At 47.4% G+C, this 20,714-nt stretch overlaps 1 protein-coding gene across 2 annotated transcripts in view; it reads left to right on the forward strand.

The window, feature by feature from the left end:
* LOC144158215 (uncharacterized) overlaps window positions 1-20,714 on the forward strand; it is a 154,858-nt gene that overhangs the window by 25,076 nt on the left and 109,068 nt on the right. For both annotated transcript variants that reach the window (XM_077688913.1, XM_077688914.1), the window contains exons 9-15: window positions 516-633; window positions 2,862-2,967; window positions 5,277-5,460; window positions 12,725-12,933; window positions 17,002-17,098; window positions 19,438-19,567; window positions 19,791-20,007. In XM_077688913.1, coding sequence (XP_077545039.1) covers window positions 516-633; window positions 2,862-2,967; window positions 5,277-5,460; window positions 12,725-12,933; window positions 17,002-17,098; window positions 19,438-19,567; window positions 19,791-20,007 — 1,061 coding nt within the window. The remainder of the gene's footprint in view (window positions 1-515; window positions 634-2,861; window positions 2,968-5,276; window positions 5,461-12,724; window positions 12,934-17,001; window positions 17,099-19,437; window positions 19,568-19,790; window positions 20,008-20,714) is intronic.

Here is a 20,714-nt window from a genome sequence, read left to right on the forward strand (position 1 = left end):
GGATAGAGAACCACAGTAGACTGGATGAGCGCTCAGAATTGTTCGCAATGGTTTAAACGCTCAATTCGGTCAGTCCTGCGATAGCATAGGTTTCTAGAGTGTGCTTCGTCATTGCGCTCTTTTAAATTTTCTGCAGCCATGAACCAACTTGCCCAACAAAGCATTTTGTTGCATAGCTTTGGCGTTGCGCAAAAAAGCCATCACAAAGGGGCATGGAGTGCGGTGGAGTTTGAAGATTTGCGTGATGGGGGGCAGAGCCAACTTTTATTGCTTGATTATTCGTAAAAATGACTTTGAATGATAAAACTGTAAATCAGATCGAATCAAATAGGGGACACTATTCGCTAGTCGTATTCAAACTTTCAAATATTTGCACACCTATACTTTTGCTGTGAACTTCCTGAAAAGGCCGCAATCACACGCGAGTGGTTTCGCTTCTTTGGGAGTGTTTGGAGGTGGTGGACCCCCCTCCACTCACCGTCACTGGTGCTGCCCCCCCCCCCGCCCTGGTGCAGAAGGAGTGCATGGACCCCCGGCTGCAGAGGTTCACGCTGGAGGAGCCTGCCCTGGCTGTGTACCCCTGCTCGAGGCCCCTCCACCAGCCACCACCGAGCAGCCAGCAGGAGACACCTGGTAAGGGGGAAGGGGGCCTCTGTGTTCCACTTATGAGAGAAAGGCTCATACCAAAGTCTCGCATGGTGGGATCTGGGTTGTGGACAGAGTGTGGTTAGTTTGTTACCGTGCTCATGTCCACTAATTCTGGACACCCATGATGAGTTTACTGAGAATTCCCAATTGCTGCCCTTAAGGGGACACGTAAGTTATTTGTGAACATTGCGGGACTACTGGAGTCTCTAGGCCATGTTTCGACCGTTCTTGCTGCGTTTGCGCCAGTTCATTCAGCAGAAAAATCAATTCAAAAGTGCTCTCCTCCTCTCTGCATCCTCCTTGCCGATTTCTTATGACGTTCAAACGAGATGGCTTGGCTTGGCTTGACTGCGCTACTGCACAGCTCGCCGACCTTCCGGCAGAGTCAGTCAGCCCAGCGTTTCGTCCGCCGGGCGCCAGTGAGGCGTCGCAATTCGCTCGCTCAGTTGAAACTAAACCACGGCACGTTTGTGAATGGAAGGATGTGCCTGTATTTAGTTTGTTAGTTTGTACACTGTATCTAGCTCCAAGTCAAGGTCGCTCCACACAAGTGCTCCACAAGCGCACATGCGACGCTTCACTGACTGGTACGCTAGTAGGAAAATCTGAGGCCAATTGAAGGTGGCAGAAGAGTCAGCGAAGTTAATACTATAAGTACTAAAAAATAAAGTAAACCGAAACTTTTATCGTGCAGTGTAAAACCAGGGTGCAGGAAGCACTTTTTGCACTGGGTGAACTAGCACAGTAGTCAACACCACGACCACACATTTTTGAACGGTTTTCTGCAGTCGCTAGCGATGAGAGTTTTGTGGGAATTCGGGGGATGCTTTCTGCATGAGCGCTATTCAAGAAATAGTTTTCAAAGCTGCTCAGAATGAGCATAAAAGTAAATAAAAGTGTAAGCAGGCTATACAATATATACTTCATATTTCTGATCCTGACAGTGCTGGCTTGTGGCCGAGTGTTCTGGGGCATTAGGTCCATTGTTTTGCAATTCGCAAGTTCGAATCCCCAATAGCACCTATTTTTTTTTGTTTTTTGTTTTTAAAGTTAATTTGTTTGTTTTGGGCAGTGTTTTCTAAAGTGAGTTCACCATTTTTTGGCTGTAACGTTCGCTGCTCCACGAGCGAGTTGGCAGAACGCGTGCAGACTGACACTGATGTGCTGGCAAGCAACATGCTTGGATGCCAAGCATGTTGCTTCACAGAACTGAAATTGAAAGTTATTTCAATGCTAGTTTTGGACATCGTCCAATTACAGTGGCATCTGGTGTGGATGTCACTGCTTTAGTTGGTGCAGCCGCCGCGGACCGTGCATGGTAGTTTTTCTTCTTTCGGGATCTACAAAATAAATATTGCCTTGTTGACCGGATAGACGATGAACTTGTGCCTGTCACTGTACCGATCAACCCTATTGTGAAGTCATCCCCATTACTTGAACCATTAACCCGAGGAAGACACTGCACCGGTTTCTTGGGAAACTCAAAGTGTCACTGTATTGATCTGTTGGTTGTAGCCCCCAGTGCTCAAGTTGTCAACTTTGCTCATGTTGACTTGCAAGCAGGCAGCGCATTGGTTCACCAAAAATTACGGATAAGCTGAGCAGAAATGTACAGGCTAGTTACCAGTTCTTGTGTGCTTCCTTCTTATGAAGCAGGTCTAGTCACCGGAAAGAGTTTAGGTTAGGGCACCTGGCCACGAGCCCTATCCCACGTTGCGATTATTTTAAATGAAGGGATCTATACGCCCCCACACTAAGCAGTCTATAAACCCATCACATCTATAACACTATTTTACTGAAGACCCTGCACCTGAAATGTCTAAACCATTGTGTTGGTGCTCTTTGGCTTTCATTGCCCTTGCACAAGAACAAAGCCTTTTGTGAAAATTTTCCGTGCCAATCCTAAGCCTTCCAGACCACAAAGAACTCAAAGCATGAGCTTTACCTTTAAATGTGATTGAAATATTTTGTGACAGTAAGAAAGAAAGGTGCTTTCTCTAAATTTCCAGCATAATAAGTTTCAGCTTCGTGCGGGACGTAAGCTTGTACATTGATTCTTTGCAGCCTGCGCATTTCCGGTTTGGCCTAGAAAATTTTGACGAAGACTGTGCATGCCTGCCTAGATACATACAGATGTCATGATTGTGGTCACATTGGGCATCGTAGGCACGCATTTCGAGAACCCCATCCCGGCCCCTTTTCGAATGCTGCAGCCGCTGGCGGTGGGGAGGTGGCCGACGATGTGCCGCTGGCCTCGGAGACCTTCCTGGACGGCTGCCTGGTGGTGACGCGATGGGGGGTCTACTCCTTCAGGCCCAGGTCAGTCTTCCAAGGAGCCAGCTGTCTTGCGGGAGCCAGCTGCCAGAGGGACCTCGTCCTAGTTGAAACCTGTCAGGACTGTGTCGCGCTATGTCCCTCCACAGCTCACTAAGCTTCAGTGTTTGAAATGGGCACTCAAAATGGTTCCTTGCCACCGGTGCTACCAAGGTTTAATGAGCTGCAAAATTAGTTCCAACTGATGCATCAAAACACTGCTTCGATTATTGCACTCACCAGGGTACATAGTATTGGAAAATACAAAGATACAGTTTAACCCCGCTACAACGAAATTTCGCTTCAACGAAGTCCGCTTCAAAGAAATAGTAATTCCAATTCCCCGTCAGCTAGCCATAGAAGTCAATGCGACAAAGTCCTTGCCACAACGGATAATTTGTCTGGCTTGCTTTCACTTCAACGAAATTTTCGATGATTTGGGCTAGGTTTGAACAATAATTTTACAATAAAATAAGCATAGTGCCAGCTATCTGTAACTTTTTATACATTCAGGACGCTTAGTTTCGTGATCCTGTTTTAACGCGCTGTTTCCCACCAACCATGTCACTTTACCAACTCGCCCAACTCTCCATCCTATCTTAGTCGCGAGCGCGCGGTCGCTTTAAATGCTAGCGCGCGCGGCTTGCCTGCCAAGGTCAGTTGCTGCCGTGCCTAGTCTGAGGATAAGATAACGGCGCCGTTCCTGCCACAAGCGACAGGGGGGGGGCTTCCAACCGCCTAGCAGCTATCTGCAGGTAATCAGCTCGGTGGAAACGCAGCCTGGTTGTACAGCTTTGCGCCTGCATTTCTTCACCTCTCCCCTCCTTCTCGGTATCATGCTCTTTGCGTGCTGGTAAAAAAACAGATAGCCATTGGTGTGTTTGTTATCTGAATAAGCACGACGTTACTGCGCGCCACTCCTTTTTCTAAATGTTGTATTATGCTGCCAATGACGCGGAAATATCCGGGGCTCTTTTTCTTGCCCTTCGGTGCTGTGTTGGGGCAGATTTTGCCTCGACGAATTTTCGCTTTGACGAAATTTTTTGCACGTCCCGTACATTTCGTTGTAGCGGGATTCGACTGTAACAGTTTTATGACCACCACTGTTTTATATATTGTTTCACCAAAAATGGCTAATTGACCAGCTGGAAAACTAATGGCATATTTGGTATCTGTGGGAAAAAAATCATCGAGTCTGACAAGTTTCACAGGGTTTTCTGGGAAATTAAAAGAAGTTGTTTTAAGACCAGTGTGCCCCCTTAATCACTACAGACTTTAATGTCCTGCAATATTTAGGCCAGTGACTGCATGTCTGCCGAGCGGTGTCTTGTGGCTGGCTGCATTGCTCTCTGTCGTGACTGCTCTGGGGCCTCAACCGGCTGGAAGTGCAGGGGGTGTGTCGGAAACCGTGAGTGCCCATGTTCGACAGAGCACACGGAGTGGGAGGATGGCCAAAGGGCAACTGCGAGGTCATTACAAGTGTTGACTGTGAACATGATCGTACAGGGGGCGTGAAATCTTCCCATATCTAAAGCTTGTAGTGAAAAATTACGAGACGAGCAGAGCAATCAGAAGGGGGGGGGGGAAGGTACTAAGGTGATTGACAAGGTAGTAGAAATGGGACAAGAGATGACTAGTGCTGGCTCAAGGGATACCTGTGCTCTCTTGTAATTTTTGAGGGTGGCAAAAACTGGCTCTCACTGCCGTTGGGCCATAAGGTGGCCACTGCATTGTTGGGGAACTTCTGTACCAAGTGTTGCTGTGCTTCTGTACTTCAGCTACAAAATGTGCATCTGAGGTGAGCTTGCACCCGCTACAGAATGGTCGTGCAGTGAGTTGCCTGTGTGGTTGTCGCCAAGCATGTGCACAGTGCCATCGAGCGAATTGTCTGCTGAAGAGAAGTTTGCTGAGACACCATCCAGCCACACAGTTTAGCTATCTGAATCTCGCCAATGCAGCTCTACAGTGCGTGACGTCTGCTCACGCGTTAGAAGTAAAAGGGAACCATCAACACAGTGATGCTGCGGGGTGCACGCTGAAAGGTCTGAGTACCTCTCTGGAAATAAAAGAAGCAAGAGAAGTTTCGTTCACCGCTCAGCAGAGAGCAACGTTCCGGAACTGGTAAACTGTCAGAGGAACCTGTTGATAGCTAGAGCGGATAGAAGATTGGATGCAGGTGCAGTACAATGGATCAGACATGGCTGCATGTGCTCTGGGTTTTTCCCTTAGCCTTAGTAAGTGCACCCTCTGCTCACCCTGCAAGTAATAAAGAGAGAAACAGGAATACACCCTGTGCCGAATAACCCTTGGTGCAGGTGCTCGGCGGAGCGCCTGTTCCTGGGCTTCACGGGGGCCCCCGGGACGCTTCCGTCGGCCGAGCACCTGGGGGCCCTGCTGGGGCTGGACATCTTCGGTCTGTACGAGGCGGCCGCCGAGGCACAGCTCTGCGGCAGGGGGGGACACTTCTCGCAGGCCGTGCGCCTCTACCAGCTGTCCAAGGTGATCAATCAGAGCTGCCTCACTCAGGCTCATCCGCATCTCATCCTCACCTGCGGCCATTCGGGCAGAGCAGATGTAGCAGTGCAGTGTACACTCTTTATAATGTAACAGCTTATAATGCGGGACCGGGTATAATGCGGGTTTTTGCGGCCACCCATAGGCCTCCCGTAGAACTCCATGCATAAGCATACTGCTTATAATGCGGTTGCCCGAAGCACAATACCGTGTATAATGCGGTTTTTTGGCGGGTTTGCTGATTGACCGGCATAGCTGGGGCACCGTTTTAGGGTCGCAAAAAAGAAAGAAAAAAGATGCATGGATTCAGCCACCTGACGCGCCCCCTTCTCTCCTCTAACTTAGACAGCGAAAAATATGCACCCTTCGGTTTGCGTGTTCCCTTTGCACCCGTGTGATGACCACAACTGAAGATAGCGGGCCCCCTTCCCTCTCTTCCGGGCGCTCTAAGTTGCGATTAGAGCCTTGTGAAGATGAGCAACCATCCTTTTCCTTTTCGAATACCTGGAGATAGTGAGCCTAGCCGCGATGCCGGAGATTTCCACTACCTGTACCTTGTGCTTTGATATGCAACGGCCTTCGGCGTAGCAAGCACAAGGCGCGGATGAAAGAAGAAAAAGATTTTTGCTTCCGTTTTTATGTGGTTGTCTCGCCGGCACGAGCCAGGCTGCTTCCGTTTCTGTGGCATATCCGTTCTTCTAGACGTTGAGAAATGCAGATCAAAACATAAATGCAAAGTATAAGTTGAAGCCGTGCTCGCTGTTTGTGAGACCGGGCAGCAGCGTTTGATGCGGGGGGAAAAAAAGACAAAATAAAGACTGGACCTCCGTTTTTAAGGGGCGCTCGTTCAAGTAATGATGAACAAAGAATGATTGAAAGTATTTACACGATTGTAGGTCGACCCTTCTTTTCAAGTTTGGCAATCCAGTGTTGAGGGTTCGACATAGAATCGAAATCGAACTTTGTGCCGCTTGCAACAGCGAGAGAAATTAGAAATTAGGGGTGCTACGAGCTGGGGAAAGCGTAGCACCCTCGTTTCTATGGTTACCGTTAAAGCTTAACGTTTACCATTGCATACATTCTGGCGTCAATAAAGGTGATGCCGACTTTGAAAGTTGGCATTCCCAATCTGTGCCCTTTGTCCACGATACCTAGAGCGGCTAACCTTCCACTAGCGCGTTCGGAAGTGTACTGAACAATGTGATATGATTGTGCCTACGTCAGTGCCGTGCGATGATTCGAGGGATTTGCTAATACTCATTTTGTTTATTAGAGACGAACAAAACGCTTATTGAATGCGAGTAACGTAGTCACGAATCAAAGGGAATCGCGTGCGGCCACTTCCGTCATCCGCCGTGTTGTTTGTTTTGGTATCGCGCCGCAGTGGCTGGTGCCGGTTGCTTCGATGATTGTCATCTCACACCGAATGTGTTCTCATGATTGGGAATAAAGTTTCCCGCTCAACCCCAAAGGCATGGTTGTTCCGCATTCTTACACAAAAGCTTTTCTTTTTTTAACAGCTACTGCGCACACCGCGAGTGTATGGCTCTTGTGGGAGAATCGATCATTAAGGGAAGAGCCGCTGTATGGGGGGTATTGGTAGTTGACGGAAGGGATTCTCTTTGTGATATGATTTCCTGGGTGGCCGCGTTGCCGCGTTCTTGTGTCACTTCCGTGTTGCGCTGAATCGTCCAGTCCGTCATGAGAGCCCTGGACCCGAAGAACTCTCTCAGCGCTCGTTCACAGCAGCGTTCAAACGGGCTGCTTTCTGTGCTCGCTTTTTTTTTTTTTTTTTTGAGAGATGCAATTTTGGGGGGTAGTGGAGGATATACATTTGAGTCGACTTACAATCGTGAAAATACAGTAGGGTGCGATGTAGTTGGTTATAGTGCAAAACCGCTTATAGTACAGATTTTTGCAGCTTTCGTGACATACAGCATAAGCAGTCTACACTGTACTACAGTCAAACCCGGTTATATCGATCTCGAACCGGTTTGATATAGGGGATAATTCGATATAAGCAAGCTAATGAATTGGACGTCATAAAAGCACATAGTGTTTATAACAACGCTTTATTGGTAAAACTGCCTTACTTTTGCACAAAATAGTCCTGTACCCTGTGCTTGAACAACCTCGCTGCCCGAGGTAGTACACGCTTCTCCACATTGTCTAAAGGGTCGGAGCAGCTGAGGCCGCAATCTTTCGAAGTGCTGGACTAGTGCGAGTGCACCAATCCCTTTGGAGGTTGTGGGAAAAGGATCGTCATTGCTTCCCTCGGTGCGCCAGCTTTCACTTGCACTCGGTACGTTGTCGGCAGTGTTGTCTCCCAAACTCTCCAGGGCTCGTGAGACCATCATCCACACTCACAAACCCGCCGACCATTGATCTGGTGACGGCGTTTTGAAATTCTGACATCGGGGCGGTGCTTCGTTGCACTCCTCAAGATTTTCAGTCATCACCGGCACGCACAAGCCGGCAGATTTGAAGCAATTGCGGGCGGTTTCTTTAGTAACATCTGCCCAGAGCCTACTTTGACAAGGTGGTTTCAGGAATGTCGTGCCTTACGGGGACATTTGACTTCTAACCAAGTTTGACTCGATTTACAATTTCTAGCTTCACGGCGAAAGGGAAATTTGGCCGATTCGGGATAGCTAGAGCCACTAAAGAAGCCTTTATTTAGTGACACTAGTGCTAGCTACCACAGCTACACTTCCAAACAAGCCTAGAATGCGTGAACAACACAAAAAACAAACAAACAAAAAAACAAGGCTGGGATCACTTTTAGTGAGGGCTCACCCTGCGGTAAGGCGAGCCAGGTGAGGGAAGGGAAAGGGCCTCCTGCTGCCCATGAGCAGCTGGGCTAGAGCACTTTGAGGGCTGTGCCGGCAGGATTTCTCCTCCGCCCCGAGGGAAAGCGAGCTTGAAGGGGCATTTCTGTGGCATTTTCTGTTCAATGTATTGGTTGTCATTGGTACGTTTGTTCGATATAAGCGTAGTTTTCACTATATATGTTCATTTTAAATGCACCTTGTACAGATATAAAGGATAATTAAAAGTAAATGGGTTCGATATAGTCAGCCAGCAGGGCTGGCTAGTTGGTGAGGGGGTGACCAAGCAAGTAAGGAAGCCCTCTAGCCACTGTTCGGAGTGATGGCAGCCTTTTGCCTGACATCACCAAAGCACTGACACCACTAACCACGACGCATGTTCCGTGGACGTGTCTACTTAGGTTGCAAAGGGGAAGTACCGTATTTTCCGGTGTATAAGTCGTGTTTTTTTTTCTTTCGGAAATTTTCGTTGGTGCGTCTTATGTACCGGTGCGGCTTATGTATGGAATAAATCCTGTATGGAATAAATCTGGTTTGTGGTATGCGCGCGTGGTCCACGATCGAAAAGGTGCCTGTGTGCTGTGTGATGTCAGCGCACGTTAAGAGAGACAGCTCTATGGTCTAAATGAATCCGAAGCCCACCACTACGGCATCTCTTATAGCCCATACGTCGCTTCGGGACGTTAAAACAAACAATTGGCGGCTTTTTTCTAGTCAAAAACATAATGATAAATAATGGCCTGCGACAGCTGCACTCCACCTTGCTTCTGCCACGCTAGCCACGTGCAGTAACTACGGTTCAGAATAAATTCAAAGTAACGTCAAAGTGGATTGCAAAAACAAAATGCAGCTTATAAATATTACAGAGAGTGTTACTCTGAAGGAGGTAAATGTGCTGCTAATTTTTAAAATGACAGATCACTGATAAGTTTTAATTTTCGGGCCGCTTCCGTTCGCGTCACTTCCGTCCGCCATGACACCTTTGTTGCGCTGATTTACAAAGACAGGACGCATGACGCGCGCGACGTTTGGAGAGGTGGCCAAATGGGTCTCCGACTCTTGGGGCTCCATTTCTACAAAAACAGTTGTAGCTGGGTTGTAACAGTTGTAGCCGGACTGATCCCGTCCGCGAGTGAAGTGATGATAATGTTGGCGAAGAAGACACCAGTGAGTCGGACGATGACAGTGATGCGCCGGCAGAATGCCCACTTGAAGTTGCTGAATTAGTGTTATCGACTCGGAGGAAGAAGGCTTCGATGGTTTTGCCTGTGTGTATCAATCTGTGTGTATCAATAAACCGTTTTTGAGAATTTAGTGCTGTCTAGACTTTGGACGGTATTCACGTGTCTAGTACTGCGTAGCAGGGGATGCGTTGAGAGGCGGCGGCCGCTGCAACCATGCACCTTCGCTGCACTTTCTAACGAACTGATCCTCTGTGAGTTCACCTGATTAAAAAGTGCGTCTTGTACACCGGTGCGACTTATCTACGTTTTTTTTTTTCCCCGAAAAACTCATTTTGAGGGGGGTGCGACTTATACAAAGGTGCGACTTATAGACCGGAAAATACGGTACCATCCGGCAGAACACCCACCAAAACTGTGGAGGTGTTGGGTGAAAAGTACAGGATGAGTGAACTTTAGGAGGGTCACAGGATAAAAGGACAGCGGCCACTTTGGGCAGGGATGCATCCACATTTTGTTGCCTCATTGGTCATTTCTGATGGTGACCAGTTTAGTGTCACCACATGGAGAATGCACCTTGCAAGTCCTTGACATTTTTTTTAGAACTTTTGGGGTTTCAGTAGTTGGGGAGCATGATCCCTAAGACATCCGTCCATTTTACAAACATGGCCATTGTTGATGCATACCTAGATAGAAAAGATGGCAGTGCTTCCTTCAGCGAATGTTGTACGTTTGACCAGTCTTTTTGTTGGAGGTCGACTTTGCCCCTTGTGATGGGGTCACATTTCGCAGAGTTCGTTGCCCTCACGTAGTACTCGTCCAAGTTCAGTGCTTCATGCGTTTTCCCAACAGTACGGGCAATCTGCAGACGTGAATTGTTGCGTTCAATGAGGCAAACACGTGTGACAGCATTGAGTGCCAGACATGTCCTGGAGATTATCAGCTAGATTGTATTCTCTGTTTATTTTAGCTCAACTTAAACTTTGCAGTCAGCTTCATGCAGGGATTGGCAACTTTCAGGCTAAGGAAATGTGTTTTGTTGATGGACAAGTAGTGCCATTTGGCTCTCAATGCTCTGTGCCCATTTAGTACCTGACAGTATGTTCGTTGTGTCACACGGCGGCATCATTGCTGCAGAGCCTTGGGGAATTTGTTCGTGTGTTCCTGAATGCTAGCAGCAGTGTTCCAAGCGTCTGTGAGATTACTTGCACTGCTAGAGTGTACAAACGTAGACTGAAAGAAATGTGCATCTTAACGAAGTTCTTAGTCGCCAGTAAGACTTTGTCACATCGACGTTCAACTGCATACCATGCGTAGGCCAGTCGAGTCGGAATTCATCCTTGGAATGGATGGAGAAGCATGTGGGCTCTGCACGCCCCTTTGCACATGTCTTGCAAAGTGCAAGTGGGGCTGTTAAAGGGACACTGAAGTGAATTTGTCAAGCTCCCATTTTTGCTTGCACTGTGTAGACTGGCTCAAATTAACACACTTTTCATCATTTCTCTGGTTAATAAGTCGGTAATTGTTTTATAAAGCCCGAAAGAGCAAAAACTACCATGCGCGGTCTGCGGCGGCCGCAAACTAAACACTGTGACGTCGGGAGGAGGTGCACTGTGATTGGACGATGTCCAAGATTAGCATTCAGACAAGTTTCGGTTCTGTAAAACAACATGCTTGACAGCCGATGGCATCGTTGGATGGGCATTCTTGATATCTCAGTAATCGTCGTACCGCGCTTCTGCCATGTTGTTGTCTGTAAAATGCCTAAAATAAAGCCTCCCAGGACAGCTTGGAATCGAAGCAATCACTAGCCGAGGCCTACACAGTGGATGAACGCAGATGCTCAAATGCAGATGTTCAAATGCCATGCGCTTTTCCCCCATATTTGGAGCTTGCCTCACTCCTGCCTGTATCGTAAAAAGCGAGTTCGCACCAGGCCAAGGGTCGGCTGATTCTGACCTGTGCCCACTGCCCTCAAGCAGTCGGTGCTTATGGCAACAGCACGCCAACGAGAACTCGCTAGTGCGTCAGTGTCAGTCTGCACGCGTTCTGCCAACTCATTTGTGGAGCAGTGAACGTTATGGCCCAAAAAATGGTGAACTCAGTATAGAAAGCATCAGCTGAAAATGAAAAAATCAACTTAAAAAAAGAAAAGAATGCATCCTCGGGGATTTGAACTTGCAACTTGCAAAATTACTTGCTTAGTGCTCCAGACCACTTGGCCACAGACCACCTCTGCCGGCGCAGGAAACACGAGGTATATAATGTATAACCAGGTTACACTTTTATTTAGTTTTAGCATTTCAAGCAGATTAGGTGACTATTTGTTGTATTGCGCGCGTGCAGTAAGTATCCCCCAAACTTCCACAATATCTCACGTCTAGCAATTGCATTTCTTGGAGAAGCGTTCGCAGATGTGTGGTCGTGCTGCTGACTGCTGTGCTTGTTCACCCAGTGCTAAAACGTGCTTCCAGCTCCCTAGTTTTACGCTGTACTGTAAAAGTTTCAGTTAATTTTAATTCCTTCGTACCTATATTGACTTCGCTGACTCTTCTCCCGCCTTCAAGTGGCCTTACATTTTCCTACTAGCGTACCAGTCAGGGAAGCGTTGCATGTGCGCTTGTGCAGCGCTTGTGTGAAGCTACCCGGACTCAGAGCTTGATACAGTGTACAAACTAACAAAGTAAAGAAAGGCACGTTCTTCCATTCATAAACGTGTTGTGGCTTAGTTTCAACTGAGCGATCGAATTGCGACGACCCGTCGGGGGCCGGTGGACTAAACGCTGGGCCGACTGACTCTGCCGGAAGGTCGGTGAGCCGTGCAGTAGCTCAGTCAAGCCAAGTCATCTCCTCCTGACGTCACACGAAAACGCCACAGAAAATGGGCGAGGATGCAGAGAGGAGGACAGCATTTTCGAATTGATTTTTCTGCTAAATAAATTCGCGTAAATGCGCTCAGAATGGTCGAAACATGACCTATGGACTCCGGACTACAATTTGCACTAGTAACCCCGCAATGTTTACAAATCACTTCAGTGTTCCTTTAAAGCATGGGCTGTTAAAACAAAAGAAGGCATGTGGGAACATTTGTTTCTACTTTCCTTTCTTTCTTTTTTTTTTTCCTGAGAGTGTCCCCTCAGTTTTCCCGCGGCTTCCCACACAAGAAACTCTGTCGTCGCTGCGCTCGTGAGAAGTGACGGCCCCTCTTTTCCCCCTCTCTCCCCTCCCCCCTCGACGCAGTGCCCTCAGCTGAAAAGGGTGGCGCACTTTGTGAGCCGGGGCTTCCTGTCGGAGCTGCTGGCCTACGTGCAGGTGCTGTTCGGCACGCGGGCCTCCGAGATCCCCGTGCCCGACCGCGTCCACTTTGCCAACGTGGCCGCCCTGGCCTTCGTGCAGCAGCTGCTCGCACACCGGAGGCGCGACCGCGACGCCCTCCTCCAGGCCTTCCGGTACGGCTGTGTGTCCCCCCCCCACTTTGCCCTGCCCTTCTTGCGGTAGTACTTTGGTGTTCCTGAACAGCACATGAAGGTCCAAGCAGTATGAAGGAGGTGTTATAGTAGAACTTCAATGATGTGTCCCCCGGTCTTCCGACGACCCGCTTCTTATGACGGAACCCCACAGTCCCAGCAAACTCCTCACAGAAACAATGCATTGAAAACCCAGATGATACGACGGTCGAGTGTGTGCTGTCCACTTCGTACGACGGACTCTGGCAGGGATAAACCGGCGTTTTTCCAATCTTTTACACCGCTTTGCTTCCTCATTCCGACCTTTCCCCCGTTTGATGCTGCTTAATGTGCAAAGGTCCACAGGCGGGCCAGACCACTTGCTGAACAGACGCAAGCAAGCAGGCAGGTACTCGTGAGTGGGAATTAACCTGCAACGACCCCACACAACAGCTGTACGCCAATGCGCTAACCGCGAGAAGTCAAAGTTCAGGTGGCTGGTGGATTGTGAATTGGACGCTCCCATCGAGCCGACGAACACGTAATCACGTACGACGCAACTCCACGGCGATGACCGAAAACCTGCTTTCCTCGCACGCTCGATCCAAGTGTCTTCCTTTCACAACGCTCTCTTCCCCCCTATCTCTGCACTCTGCCTATCAGTGTCTGTTGTCACTCCGCTCCTTTCTTTGCCGCCTTCTTTCTGTCGCTGGGCACCTCGTATTATCGCTCGTTTCGCATGGCCTTGGCAGTTTCACACTCTCGCCTTTTCCCCTCTCAGTTTGCTCGACCACATCAGCCTTGTCTCACGCATACGAGCCGCAGAACTGGCGGGCTAGCGCAGGCGCTGTGGAGGGGAGGGTGGCACAAAACAGGCATTTTATTTCTATAAACTGCATTTCAGTAAAGTGTTTGCAAATTACGTGAGAACATGCTGACTATAGCAGTTTAAATAAGTTCTTAGCCCACCTGCCACGTGAGACAGTCTACTAGGCCAGCATTTGCACGTATCCCAATCGTACGACGCTTTTGCACAGTCCCTTGAAAGTCATACTATTGGGGTTCCACTGCACGACATCAGCTTGCGGAAATTGTGGGTGCGGGGTTTTAAGCAAGTGGAAATGCAGAGCATTCCGCACTGTTTCACATGTTTTCCCTCATATCATGACCTTCTCCGAGAAGGTTTGCGATGAAAAAGTCAGAAAAAGAGAAACGGCTTTGTTTTGAGAGAGCGAGGGAGTTAGTCGGGAGTGAGTGGGAGGGTGGGTGGTTGCAGGAGACGTTTTTGAAAGAGTGAGGGGGTGGGTGCATGGGTGAGGGAGTTAGCAAGAAAGTGAGCAAGCAAGCAAGAGAGGGAGAGTCTTTATTTAGAAAAGGTAGTTGTTTGGCCCACTTGGAAAAAGGAGAAATTGAGGGGGAAAAAAAATCGCACACCCTGTGGCCTCCAGAGGAGCTGCATGGCGTGGTGAGCAATGAAGCAGGAAGATATCTGAGGGAACTGAGGACAAACAGCCAAATGAGTTGCCTGCTTGTGAAAGTGTGAAACATCACAGCCTTAGTGCACCCTGTAAACATTTGGGATGCGGTTTCTCTTAAGCATGTTTTTTAGCTCATCACCTCAGCCCTTTCGTTATCGCAGGAAATTGACCAATTTTTAGGGGTCTGAGAAAACTTCTTTTGCTAAACTTATTGGTTAGGCACATATTGCAATGACATAAAACGCAGAATATTCAACACCCTTTCCACCAGTGCCAGTTTTGAAAAAGTTTTCATAAATAATGTTTGCGAAAAAAAAATTGTCAAAATCAAAATGTTTATCCGGATGTCAAAGAAAATGATAAAGGAAGTTCTGTGTAACAAACCAATCATAGTGTACACATTTTGTAGGTAAACATTTCAAAAATGAGTCCCAGAAAGACAATTGAGTTGCATGGAACAAATTGTCAGGTAAGGAAAAAAGTGTTAGCATGCACCTTGCAGTGAAGCCCAACTTTCATTTCAGTATGTGAAATGAAATGTTTGCCTGCGAACTAAGAGTTTTGTGGGGAAGTATTCACAAAATGATGGGGTATGCGTGGTCTGCGGAAAAGAAACAGAAACTATGCGGCACATCGTGTTAGAATGTGAGGGTATCCATCCAAATCTACATGAAGGGAATATTGGGCTTTCAGAAGCCCTAGGATTTAAGGGTATCACAGAGGAAGTTACCTTCAAGGCTGTCGAGGGGACGAAAAGAAGATTAGAATGCTGGTGGACGAAAAGCAGAGAGGGGAATATTGCCTAGGACAGTTACCACCTGTAACAGGAAAAAAAAAAGTATTTTGTGCCTAATAAGCTTTTTGTGCCTGCCCTAAGCAGCGCTACTATTAAACCAAAAGTGTAAAACATATGTATATTAGTCCTTTTTGGTAAGATGACATGTCATCACCCCGATACAAAGTGGAAACCAATAGAAATCATCATCATCATCATGTGCATTTTTTAACGGTTCTCTGGAAAAAATCTGGTGGTTTGACAATATTAGAGGTACCATTTTGTCCCCATGTGATCTAAAACACCTCATCAATGACTGACCTTGCATTTATGGCCAGCACATGATTCGGTGCAAGCATGCGATGCAAAGAAATCCACTTGGGGTTGAAAACGAAACTTGGTGGTAGGTATTTGTTGACATGCCAGTTTATCATCACTTATCTGTCAGAGCTTTCACTTGCGGTTTATCGCCATTGTAGCCCTGCTTGCAACAATGAGATGCGATTGGCTAGAATCGTGCCCAGCAAGTTTTCACCAAGTAGCTGTTGTGCGACAAGAGGAGTTCAGCACTACGAGCCTCCTTTATCGCAGCATCACCTAACATGTTTGAAAAGAAACAATACTGACCTGCTGGAGACTTTGTCAAAATACACAGTTCTAGTAAAAAGCAATACTAGACTTCCGGAAATACCCTTGTACAGAAACGAAACTGGCTGGTGAACAGCTGCTGGTGTACAAGGGCAGCTTGAAGCGCTCTCCTTGCGTGAACTGATATCCGAGGGCTTGGTGTTACCTTTTGACTTTCATCTGGAGCTGTTATATTGCAAAAGTAAAGCGTGGAAAATGTGAAATCCCGAGTGGCATGCTTTTTTCGAGGAACAGTAGTGGGAGACGAAGGAGCCATGGCAAATCAGCTTGAAGCTGGGTAACCGTGTAGCAGCGGCAATTGGGAATTTTGCAAATCAAAAAGGGGGAAAAAAAACTACCGGAAACTGGTGGAAAATCCCAGGTCCGTTTTTAGGACATGTGGGGACCTTCAGAAATAAGTGTTGGCAGAATAAAGCTACCCGTTCTCCGAACCAAAGCTCACAAGGGATGTCATTTCCAGGTAATTATCACTTGTCAGTGATGTCGGATTATAAAGCTGACAACATAATTTGATATTCAACTTGCTTGGGAGCCTTTTGATCAAAAAGAATTTGATGGTAAGGCAGCATAACCATGAGCGTCATGCTTTTTTGTCAAGTGCAGAAGCCACTCCCTCTTGTGGAACAACACACACACACTTGAGGTCGCGAAAAATGCTGTAAAAAATCTCAATGTCGCTGGAGCAGAAAAATTCGAACTGATTGTTGCCTAGACTAAGCCCCCTGGGATCATGAGAAATGATTACAACATGTCGAAATCAGCACTATATAAAGCATCCATCACCGGTGATCAATTTGAATGGGTGTGGCAACGAAAGAGTTAAGCATACCACGACTAAATATGAGCAGGCATCATCGTGTTCTGATGTGGTTCCCAAAATGAAGTACTGAATGGGAGGCTTAGCGCAAAAAAGATGAGGACGGTGGCTAACTGACAGGTTTGTCACGTTTGCCACCGTCCTCGTTTTTTTTGCGCTAAGCCTTTCATTCAGTATGTACCAAGTAGCCCAACAGCACGTTCTGTTAAAGTCCCAAAATGAACTTTGTAGGGAGAGAGTGTGAAATGTTGTGATTCCCTGGTGGGGACTGTCATGCCTGGCAATTTACAAGCGGGATGTGTTTGAGTGTACCCTGTATCGCGCACCCTCTGCCTTCCCCTTGCCGTGTGCAGGGAGTTTCTGCGGGAGAACCTGTACTACGATGCGTCTGTGGTGATGCGGATGCTCTCGGAGCAGCGGCTGTACGAGCTGCTGTACCACTGCGCCCAGGTCAGTCACCCCCCGGGGGTGGTGGGCGAACAAGGGAACGTTCGGACTTGCACCATGGCTGGATGCGAGGACAATGCTTGCGCAGAACATTGGTCCCCAGAGCTTGGGAGCCAGTCATTTAGAGACGAAAAAATGCAGCCGTCAGGAAAAGTAGAACACTCGTCGCACATTTCCGATGCCTTAGTCTGCTTTCTTTCCTTTTGCTCTGAACTTTCAGATTTCGCACTGCAGTGATGTAATATGGGCCAGAGTTGAAAACATAGTGTGCTAACTGCACGTTAGTGTTTGAGTGATGCCATCAAATGAAACTGGAGGCCCCAAGTGCAACTGCCCGTTCATGTGCCTTCGTGGTGGCTTACTTCGGTGGCCACCAATTGCAGAAGCAGTATTCTGTGACCTGAAGTTGAAGTTGAAGTTTATTTCACCATAACAATACACCGTGGTTTGCAAAAAATAGAAACAATTGTGGCATGGAAAGTGGGAAAAAAGCTGCGCTATAGCAGCTTGACTAGCCCCATCTCCCATATTTGTACGAGGCAACAGAAACAATGGCACACCAAACCCCATACGGTACTGGCATATGATTGAAAGAAGAGAAAATAACATTCTAGTGGTTATTTTTCAAGTACAGGATAAATGCACACTTGGGTGTTTACAAGCACGTAAAATTATTGGGAAAAAAAAGGCAACTTATACCACAATAAGACACTACAACAGAAAGGGGTACACTGTTGAAATTTTCATGCATTTACAAGTACTGGGTGCAATTTCTCTGGGTTATAGCTCCTTATACAAATAGGGTGAATATATCACTACCTGAAAGGAGACACAAGTGCTGTTCTGTGAGCTTGAACTTATTTAGTTTGTGTGTGTGGAACAGAGTGTTTTAACATGTGGAGTCCGTAATTTGTTCGTGCTCGGGGGATGTGCCAGGGGTCAGAACTTTGCGTCGGACGCAACAAAATTTTCGGCTGTAAATGCGCTAAGCCTCTCAGGTGTGCACAATTTTTTTCAAATTTCAGACCTCAAAGACAACAACAGGTTATGCTCATATGCAACACAAAATTTTAAAACCTTAAACTTGACAAATAATTGTAATGTGTGATCTCGGTAGCCTAAATTTGCAACAGCCCGTAAAGCGCATTTTTAAAGTTGTATACAACTTTTATTTTGATGTTTGAGTTCCAGAAGCCCATACTAACTGACAATAGCGTAGATGAGAACAAAAAAGCGTATTAAAAATAAGAAGTTTCTGTGGGACCGGTAGAAACGACTGACACCTTCTTAGCACGCCAAGGGCTTTTCTTAGCTTAATACACAATTGTTCAGTGTGAGAATCCCAGAACATATATTGATGAAAGATGACACTTAAAGTTTTGACAGTCTCTGAAAGTCCAATATTAAAATTATTTAGCAACAGTTTTTGTGTGTACGTACATGCCATTCTTTTTGCATGGAAAGAATGGCCTTCGTTTTAGAGCTGTTGATCTGTAACCAATTATGGCAGGACCATTTCGAAAAATTGACTAAGGTTTTATGAGGTGCTTTTATCAAATCGTCTATATTTGTTCCCGTAAAGAATAAGCTTGTATCATCTGCATAGATAATGTACGTTATTGATTGATTCACATTCACAATATCGTTGATATCTATTATGCTTCCATGTGGTACACCGCGTTTGATTTTTTTGGGCATAGATGTTTGCCTATTTATAGACACACACTGGTTCCAATCACTAAGGTAGCTTTCTATTAAATTGAGCACGATGCCTCTAACCCCGTAATAAAACAATTTTTCTAACAAGGTTTAGTGGTCAATCCTGTCGAATGCCTTCGCAAAGTCTATGAATACGCCTAGTGTTAGCTTTCTTGCTTCAATTTTGCCCAGAATGAACTCTTTTTGATGCAACAGTGCTGTCTCCATCGATACACCAGACCTGAACCTGTATTGTGCAGTTGTAATCACGGAATGCGAGTCCAAGAATTTATGCAATCTAGTGAAAATGATTTTTTCTGGAGCCTTTGAAAATGTAGGCAATACCGATATTGGCTGGTAATTACTCATTTCAGTTTTGTCACCACCTTTGTAAAGTACTGCGGCTTTGGCATTTTTCATCCGCTTAGGGAACATACCTGTGCTTAAAACAATATTATAGAGCAAAACTTCATAGAAAAACTGCCACAGCTCCATCTGTTTTCCTTGGTGTCTCGACTATTTTCTGATATTTGTGATAACATTGGTATCATTTTTGGGACGAGGCAGTCTTCCTGATGAACCAAACTTTTATTTTGTCTTCCCGTCGCACAATCCGTTGCCGTCTCCCCCTGTCGTTGTGGCAGCTGCGTGGCCAGCGGCGCCTGATGATCGAGCAGGTGGTGCACTTCGACCCCAACCTAGCCCTGGACCAGGCCACGTGTGCTGCTCTTGCCAGCCGAGGTTACGGACACCTGCTGATGCCAGCGGCCACAGGTGGGCCTCCTTTCCGTGCTCCTTTTTCCTTGGGGGGGGGCAGGTTTGGCATTTTGGGCCTGTTGGTAGTGCAGCCGTACGTTGTGGATACGTTCAGGCCAGTTGGGAGCACAGCGGCACATTGTGAGCACATTTGGGCGAGTTGGTGGTGTAGCTACACACTGCCGCATCTTTAAGATCCTCGGCCATGCATGATTCCCCTCCGTGCCCCTTGCCAACGCAGAGCACTTTGAGGCGTGCGTGACGGACCCAGAGCTGCTGCTGCCACTGTCGTGCGACCCTGCCCTGCTGGGCGCCCACCTGCGGCTGCTGGCGGACCTGCTGCCCCAGCTGGACCGGCCGGACCTCGTGCAGCGGGTGGCCCGCATGTACGATGCCTCCCGGGCCGCCCCTGCCCTCGCCCTCCGCCGCATCCTCCTCGCCTCCGGGCGGCAGGGCCGGTGGGTTCTTTTCACTGGAACATAGTGCTTGCAGCGGTGTCGGAATATAGACGAGACTCCCAAGGCCAAAAGGATGCAGCGAGACCCTCGATTAATTAATAAAGCGAAATACAAAAATGCAGCAAATGCATAAGAGATCAAATAAGTATCCAAAGAACGAGGTTCATAGTTTAAATAGGCTTAAAGTAGGGAACAAGGACTCCTCCTAACAAAATGTGGAGTGAAAGTGGCACATCACTAGTATCATCCATGTTGGACCACACAGGAATCACCACATGTTGATGTCCACATTGCATGTAGAGAGAGAGCAAGCACAGTACACCAGGCTGTGGCTTGAAACTGGCGCATTTACAAAAGGTCTCTTTTGTTTGTCCTCTTGGACTCGTCAGGACTGCACCAGAGCAGCAGCCCAGTATTTTTTTTTCTTGCTTGTTTGCCCATGGAATTCCTGCTGTGAGAGCAGTTTGGGAGTGCTCATAAGCGGCTCAGAACTCATCTGCTGACTCAAATGAGAGGGACCCTGCCAGTTGTGCTTGACTGCACAAAGGGGAATGTCCATTCCTTGTTTACTCGTGACCTCCAGTAGCGCACAGTTCGTGTCATTCAGCATCGGGGGTGCCATTTAGGAACCTCGCTTCTTTTTCGTGCAGACCAACAGGGTAGACATCATTGAACAGTCATTGAGAAACTCACCAGGATTTCCCCAG

The sequence above is a fragment of the Haemaphysalis longicornis genome, unplaced genomic scaffold (assembly GCF_048455015.1).
Source record: "Haemaphysalis longicornis isolate Haplotype H1 unplaced genomic scaffold, Haemaphysalis longicornis Haplotype H1 scaffold_10, whole genome shotgun sequence".
Taxonomy (NCBI): Eukaryota; Metazoa; Arthropoda; class Arachnida; order Ixodida; family Ixodidae; genus Haemaphysalis; species Haemaphysalis longicornis.